Source organism: Echiichthys vipera, assembly GCF_963691815.1.
Source record: "Echiichthys vipera genome assembly, chromosome: 8".
In the NCBI taxonomy this organism is placed as follows: domain Eukaryota; kingdom Metazoa; phylum Chordata; class Actinopteri; order Perciformes; family Trachinidae; genus Echiichthys; species Echiichthys vipera.
In genome coordinates this window covers 12762292-12770372 of record NC_139833.1, presented here as the reverse complement: position 1 = coordinate 12770372, position 8081 = coordinate 12762292, and the positions used below count along the sequence as shown (strand labels likewise).

Below are 8081 nucleotides of genomic sequence, written 5' to 3'. Positions count from 1 at the left end.
TTATTATTAGAAGCACTTAAAAGAAACAGGTCTAAACGGACTGTTGCTGTAACTGACAATGATGATGCTGGTAGGGTGGTTGTGAAAAGCTATGAACAAAGTCCACTTGGGTCTAAATTCGTTCCCCTCGTCTGTCCAAACTCTGTGTAAACTGTGAACAGTGGTGCGGCAAGTCAGAATGGTATTGACGTTACTACGTTGTAGTTTTATATTCTTCAATGTATCAGTACCACCCGTTTATTTTTAAGTTTTTATATATTGTTGTAGAAAAGCACTGGCACGTAGCAACAAGACACATTTTTTTTTCTGTGAATGGTTATGCAGTTCCCTCACTTGGTATCATGTTTTTTATTATTACTTTTTATAGGTGGCAATTCTGTATTTTCCTTGTATTACCTTATGGTATTCTGTATATCTCACTGTCTATAATATCTGAATAATCATGAACATTTGCTCTTAAAAAAAAAAGAAAAATACTCGAGGGCTACCTAGACCCTGTTTGAACGATTGAACTACAACTGCCGCTCAAAACCTGAGAGTGGAGAACTACAAATCCCATGCAACGACAGCAGGTACATAGCAATATGATTCTTGCTACTGGTGCTGCAGTAGCCCTACCGTAACTAGCAATAATAACTATGTATAGCATTGGGTTTCTGAGATCTCTCCGAGATGTTTTATGTATATATGGTCTGGTATGTTGGAGATTTCATTGAATCCCCCGTCCTTGCCGACTGACCTTGTTAACCCTTGAATTGAGTTTGTATGGTTATCAATGCTCCTTTTGAATGGCATCCTTTTACACTCAAGAGTCTAATATAAATAAAAATAACTTCAATAACCTTCACCTGGTCTTCATCGTGTCTACAGATGAATGCAATGTAACAAACAAAATGCGTTACAAGAAATTCATACTTAAAACAAGAGTTCAAAGTTTAATATAAATAAGTTCACTATTGTGAACCTCTAAGCTTCGGTTTACGTGAGTTAGTGTGTACCAGAGACAGCGCTCCTATTATTTTGGAAGTGCATAGATCAATAGGAGAGACAAAATACAAACGTAAAAGTTACATACAGTCACAGAACCAGTGTTTTTGCATGTTATTTAAAACTAATCAAGAAAATTGTCCTTTATATTCCTGCAACCTTTCCTTTTAGGATTTAAGTAAAATGATCTTTCTGACTTCTATCGTTCATGATGAAACCGTGTGAATGTGTGGATTGAGCTGCATTATCACGCATCAATAACATCACTTTGACAAAAATAAAAAGGAGGGTCACAATGTTGAAATCTCATCCACATTTCAAATGAGAATCTCTGCAATTTTTTTGTTCTACACTGAGGGGAGGAGTGAGAGGAAAACAAAGGCAGCCTGGAGAAAAAACAAATCACATATTTAAAAAAAAAAAACTAAAAACCGTGGCACGCTATGAAAAGTGTCTAAAGCGTTGTAGTAAATGGATGAAAACATGCAAAGACACTGGTGGTCCTTCAATGCCTCACCAGGTTATGCCTTCACACACAAAGACAAACAGTGCGAACAAATCTAACTGCAGTGCATAGAAGGTTTACAACAATGGAAGAGATTGTGCACTCGGGCGCTTCTTGATAGCTGATACACTTTGACATCTTGTACGCAGAGTTACACACTGATCTGATTTTGGTGACTTGATAATAAAAGTCTCAGACAGTTAAACCATTTTCCTCTTGATCATGTTTCAGTTCTCAAAAGTAGTCCAGTTATAGTTATCGCAGATGTTTTTTTTCATGCACTAACACGGCAACCTTCCTACCGTAAAACAGTGAACGTTCAGTCTTATGTCACAACTCAAGTATCATCAAACAAGCCCACATTTGCCTCAGACTTAGTTAGCTTAGATGCCCCTTCCCAGTGTTAAAAAACAAAAGGTACTAAGAGGACCACGCAGATGCATGGGTTCTATCAGAGCAAAAGCTTTTACAGCTGTTACAATCAAAAGAGTTCTTCATCTCAGGAGCAAACGTCCGTCTCTGCTTCTCTTTGGAATTTCCTCTGTGTGTAGATATTAAATGTATTTTAGTGCATTCCCTGAAGAGTTTTCTGTACTGAGGTTGTTTTTTTTTCAAAGTCTGTCATTATCCCAGAGAGGGTTTTTTCCCCCCTCCATGCTATGTAACGGTACGTCCCGACCCAAGGCATCACTTCACGTTCTCAGAGTTCAGCCATGAACCGTCCTCCTCCACCTCCCGCAGGACGACCAGGAGCATCTCCGCCACGTCCTGAGAAAGCTGTTCGCTGAGAAATGTACTGAAAGAGTAGCAAGGATATATAAAAAAAAGAAAGTTAAAATAACATGGACACAGACAGAGGGCAGTTTACTGGAGTGCAGCAGCACTCTAACACAAACAAACAGTGAGGTAAGCCCCATGTGACCCCTCATATGGGATGACTCACTCGCGGAGACAGAAATCAAGCAGCACACCAAAGCCAAGTTTGATCTCACTCAGAGCAGACACTCAGATCACATGTCTGATAACATGTCTGCTCTAAAGAGACGCTTCAAAGGAGTGAATGTGCATTCTTACCGTAGTTCTGCTTCTCCCCCGATGCAGACAGGACTCTTCAGTTTGGAGTCCAGGTTGTAGTACTGTCCGTTTACTTGCCGAACAGCGAGCCAGTGCCGCCGTCGAAGTGGGAGGGACACGATGCCCAGAGACACTCGTGATGGGACATTAAGGATAAAACCGTGGACCTTTGACATGCAAAGGCTCTCAACCGTCCTTTATTTGAAAAAAAAAAAAGGGAGAGAGGAAGTATTAAACACTGTGTTTACTCGAATTATTCTTTGTTAACAGTGGTGGGTGTGAGTCATTTTGGGGTCAGTTCAACTTCAGTTCATGTCTCTGTCCCATTTTTGTGTGTATGGCCAGCTGCAGAGCTAAAACTAAAAATCTAAACGGTAGATGTCCTCCAGCATTTTGTCACTCTGGTGTTTTTGGAGGCTAATTTATTACTTTCTTTGGTACATTTTCCTTTCAGCAGGGGTGGAGAGTTTCTTGCTGCTGAATGACTTCTACTAGGTTTGGTTTCTTTCTTCATAAATCCATAAATGCATCCCTAAAAACCATGTGAGAATTTTCGCTCCGCTTAGTGGGGATGTGTCCGGGGCGGGGCAAGACGGGTCTTGTGTTCTGGGCTGGTGCATATTTCTGACGACTGCCGAGCTAGCATCTCCATCCAAACTGGCTCATTTCATTTAAATAACTGACCAGATGTTGCTTTGCAAACGACGTTACCACCTCTGTCTTTCACCAATTTTAGCAGCGGCTGTTTTGACCACGGAGATGATGACTGAAGGTGGTCGCCGTCATGTTCAGTATATATCACAGTGGAAGTTCCAGGTGTGCCTACTTGACCTTAACCTGGCTCACCTACTTCTCCTGCACTTAGTGACTTCCTAAAGTTACCAAAATAAAAGCCTACTTTTTACATTAAAAAGCTAGAGTCTGGGCAACATGCCTTGGGGTTGCATTGAATGATGGTCTAGCATCATTACCTGCGACTTACTCACTGTCTTTGAGACTAAAATGATGCATTTTTTCTTTGATTAGGACAGACTGACACGCAGAGAACTGATACTTAGTGATTAGCTTCAATATTTAAAGTCCAAACTATTATTTACTGTATCTTCAAGTATCTCATAGAAATAGGAAGAATGAGATAATTTGTATTTGTGCATTAAGACCTGCAGTGTGAACGTAGCCAAAATGAGGCCTCTTCAGATTCTAATAAAACAGTTTAGTGCAGTAGAGCAGTCAAGTTTCTCATCTCACAGGTTCTCAGTGCGTTTCACTCACCTGCGCTTGTCCCACCACACTGCAGCCAGTTCTCGGCTCTGTAGCGCCGCCATGATGACGTTGACGTCATAGTTTCCTGTACCTAACACTGAGCGATGAGGGTTCACCACACACTGTGGAGCCAGTCTGCATGGGGGGGGGGGGGGGGGGGGGGGGAGCAACACAACAACAGAACATTTTAAAGGGAAGATCCACCTCCTGTTTGCTACAGCTGCGTTTTAAAGTTGACCTCTACTTGCCCGGACTGTTGGGAGTCAGGACTGCTCTAGGTTTTGTTTTGTTTACTTTCTTTTTTTGTACGAACTTCCCAACATCCGTGGTGATGTAACTGAGGACTGCCCTTCCTTCTAATAAAAATAATTTGTTTATAACAACCTGGACAAAGTTCCTGTGTGTCAAGGAAGTCACAGGGTTTCATGCATGACATTCCTTATCCCACATCACCAAAACTCATCTCATTTCATAGTGAATTAAGTTTGAATTTTACGTTCTTAACAACAGCAACAATAAATGTAATGGCTTTTCCCCTGAAGGTTTATGGTATTTAAGTTTTGTTTTTCTATTCCCTGTTAAAAGGTCCGAGGTTTGTTGCTTGTTTCTCGCTCCAGACAATATGGCCAACATCTTCCATCCCTCTACAGGCCACGTCATATCTCGATAATATATATATATATATATATATATATATATATATATATATATATATATATATATATATATATATATATATATATGTATGTATGTATGTATATATATGTATGTATGTATGTATATATCACGATACAGCATGTTCTCTGCTAATTCAATAAACAAATAGTCTATATGAAATAACCACATGTTGAAGCCTGTTTTTGTATACTTTTGTATACTAAGAAATTAAAAAACACTGAGTTTTTTCTCATTTTATTTGGAATTTAGGGCAAAATATAAACTTAAAATATGTCGCATCACATTTTCTGAATTTTTATGAGTTAGTATGTGTTTGCTATTAACATCAATATAGATTCAATTTATGATTTCATAACGATACCATTCCACTGTAAGACAATAAACGATCAAATCGACTTATATCGCCCAGCCTCAAGACAAAAGCAGCTCCAGACCTGTTTAGACTTGCTTTTGTTTAATGTTTTAGTGTCTTTTAATGTTTTAGCTTTTTGTCTGCATTTCATATCTCTTGTTTTGTGTTTTTACTTGCTATTTTGTCTTATGGAGCACTTTGTGACCAACTGCTGGATGATAAAAATGTATCTCTGTACCACTGCTCTTCCTCTCTGTTGGTGTTATCTGTGACACAAGCTGTGGAAAATACTGCATTTTAACATAGATTTAACCTTTGGCAAACATTTTATCACTCTGCACAGAGAGCAGACATCTGGGGGATCACAAGTACAGTTCAATTCAATTTTATTTACGGTGCCAAATGATAACAAAAGTTATCTCAAGACACTTTACATATAGAGTAGGTCTAGACCACACTCTATAGTTTTTTCCCAGCATTATTCACAGACAGGCGTCCACAGGCTGCTCCGTGTTGTTGGAGACGCCTTTTTTAAGTTCAATAAGTAAATTATAATCTTTTTTTTTTTTTGAGACTTGTAACATTTGTTACATAAGATTTTCCTTTATAAGGCCCACAAAGGGGAAATGTCCTTATTACAGCAGCGAAGTGGACAGAAAACACAAAAGAAGCAGCAGTAAGAAACAAATAAGAAACTAATTGTAAAAAAAGAAAAAAAAGAAAAACAATATAAACTAAAAATAACAGGCACAATATATAAAATATTTTTGAATATTTTAAATTCACACTAAGGCACAGAGGAAAATATTAGTATTGCAGACTGTGAAGTGAACCCAGTTGGTGAACATTATAGTGCAGTTATTGTCATTATCTATTATTAATGTTTATGGTTATCATAATTTTGTCATTTTTATGATGTAAATTGAGGGAGAAAAATTTGTATCAGCGCCAAGGAAATCGGCAAAAATCGGTATTGGCCCTAAAAAATCCATATCGGTCGATCCCTACAGCAGCAAGTTGCAATATCTATAATAATAATAATAATAATAATAATAATAATAATAACTTCCATTTGTCATTCTTCAATTATCCTTGTTCTATATCTCACAAAGCATAATTATATTACAAAGATATTTATCTTAATAAGATATTATATTATTTTTTATATTATTATAAAGAATGATATTATAATAATAATCATAATAATAATAATAATAAATAATAATAATACAGTATTTATCCAGGAAGCGTTTGGCACATTGAACCATACATCCCGCTTTTACACAACATGTATAAAATAACGTTCTGACCATGTAAACACATTATATTGTCATGCAAATGACGCTATGGGCCAATACTTTGTCAGGACAAAAGACAAAACAATACAGGGGATTTTCAATTTACTAGTTCTTCAAGGGAAGCATCATATCCATAAAGCTCAATGCTCCAAATCTCGACCAAACTTTAATCCCTTCAATTTCGTAACTATTTTGAGTCTATCCAGATTATCAATAATAAGAAATGTAATTATACCGCAGAGAAGTTACATGACTTTTTAAAAAAAGATTTAAAACAGTATAGCCTACATCTTATTTTAAGTTCTTTACATGTACTTATTCTTTCTTTATTTATTGTCTTTTTTCTATGCCTTTGTATAAAATATTGTCTTATTTAATCATATTTATTCACTCCATATCACATTTTTACAAACAAACAAAACAAGAACAACTGCACTACATCATGTGAATATGTATATATGTCTATTTCTATTTCTTCCCTTTTCAAATTTAACTTTATTGCTTATTTTTGCTATTTTTTTACCTTATTTTGTAATACTCTGTTGCTGCTGTGACAAAAGAATTTCCCCGTCTGCGGGACATTAAAGGTTTTACTGATTCTGATTATTAAGTATTCATATGTAATGTCATTATAATTTAATCTGTATTGTTTTTGAAAGGAAAACTAATTGTCATTACACACATATATCGTTGTCAAGTATGATGCCATGCTGTTCTGTTTGTACTATATTTGTTCCAAACTGCAAAAAAAGAATAAAACAAAATGTCAGGGGGACTGGTGTGCCTTGTATTTAATACTTTGCATGTGCTTTTTGGTCGATATAAAACAGTTATAGTGCTTTTAGCTCCACATACAGAGCACCGACTCATCCTGAAAACGTTAGCCCTACCGTTTGCAGATGTCGTCGGCCGTCTCCTTGGTGAACACCCGCTCCTGGAGCACGTTGTTGAGCGCATGAATGGCGCACAGCTCCAGTCGTTGCTTCTCATGAAACACTTCTCCTTCGCTCATAATAAAAGCTTTAACATACAGAGAGCACACGGAAGAAGCGCCGTTAACACATAATAAACACGAGCGTTAATGTAGTTAGCTATGGGGGAAGCTACCGGAGCAGCACAGTTCAGCCCTTTATCGTTATCTTACCGTAACGACGGTTGATGTCACCGTGTTTGGTTTCCGACAGCAAAACAACAGCAAAGTGAACTATTATTAATCGACAATGAAGCTTTACTGTCCTGCTGATGAAGCGCTTCCCCGTTATAATAAAAAAAAATGCTGGAGTCTGACAGCTACATCCAGAAACCGGAAGCGGATCCTTTGTTGTTGTTGTTGTTGTTTCTGTTTTTGTCGGTTTGTCACGCCCGTTTACAAGATATTTAAGGTCGTTTGAACCGTTGTGATTCTGTTTTTACCATAGGTTTATACTCGTTCAAGTTAAAATAAATAAACGTTAAAGGAAACTTTTTTTTATTTTATTGAAAAAGAAGTCATTTACAATATCATGGCACAGAAAAAATGACAATAAAACCCCTAAACATGCATAGGCACACTGGATAAAAAGGATAACTTAAATGGTCTTTTTTTTAATGTAACAAATGAAAGCGAAAAGAAAAAAAATAATACGTGAAAATCAATAAATAAACACATAATAATGATGATAATAATAATAATAAAATAATAATGATAATAATAATAATAATAATAATAATAATAATAATAATAATAATAATAATAATAATACTAAATCTAAATTATTTTGTCGTTGCTAGGGGTTAAGTTTAACTTTTCTCGTCTCCTTGACGACGAGCACAAACGTTCGGTCCACAGAGCTCGTAACTGTGGACGCTGTGTTGACGCGCCCCCTAGTGCTGAGCCTGGGTGGTGGTGTTGTATGGCGTTATATTAGTGAAGGAGCAAAGGGAA

General features: G+C 36.9%; 1 protein-coding gene across 1 annotated transcript; it reads right to left on the bottom strand.

Moving 5' to 3' along the window:
* Positions 1–1028: 1028 nt before the first annotated feature.
* josd2 (Josephin domain containing 2) lies at positions 1029–7426 on the bottom strand. Its single transcript, XM_083919116.1, has 5 exons — positions 7302–7426; positions 7048–7177; positions 3839–3964; positions 2567–2761; positions 1029–2288 (listed from the first exon to the last, which is right to left on the bottom strand). Exons 2-5 carry the CDS (start codon positions 7167–7169, stop codon positions 2180–2182), a joined length of 552 nt encoding a protein of 183 aa, XP_083775242.1. The 5' UTR covers positions 7170–7177; positions 7302–7426; the 3' UTR covers positions 1029–2179.
* Positions 7427–8081: the final 655 nt, after the last annotated feature.

What these genes read in the sequence shown, in the direction of transcription:
- josd2 (XM_083919116.1), bottom strand. Translation starts at nt 7,169, where the DNA reads ATGAGCGAAGGAGAAGTGTTTCATGAGAAGCAACGACTGGAGCTGTGC. An exon ending in GCCGACGACATCTGCAAACG is followed by an intron (nt 3,965 to 7,047) that starts GTAGGGCTAACG and finishes CCCCCCATGCAG; the next exon opens with ACTGGCTCCACAGTGTGTGG. An exon ending in GTGTGGTGGGACAAGCGCAG is followed by an intron (nt 2,762 to 3,838) that starts GTGAGTGAAACG and finishes TTTCAAATAAAG; the next exon opens with GACGGTTGAGAGCCTTTGCA.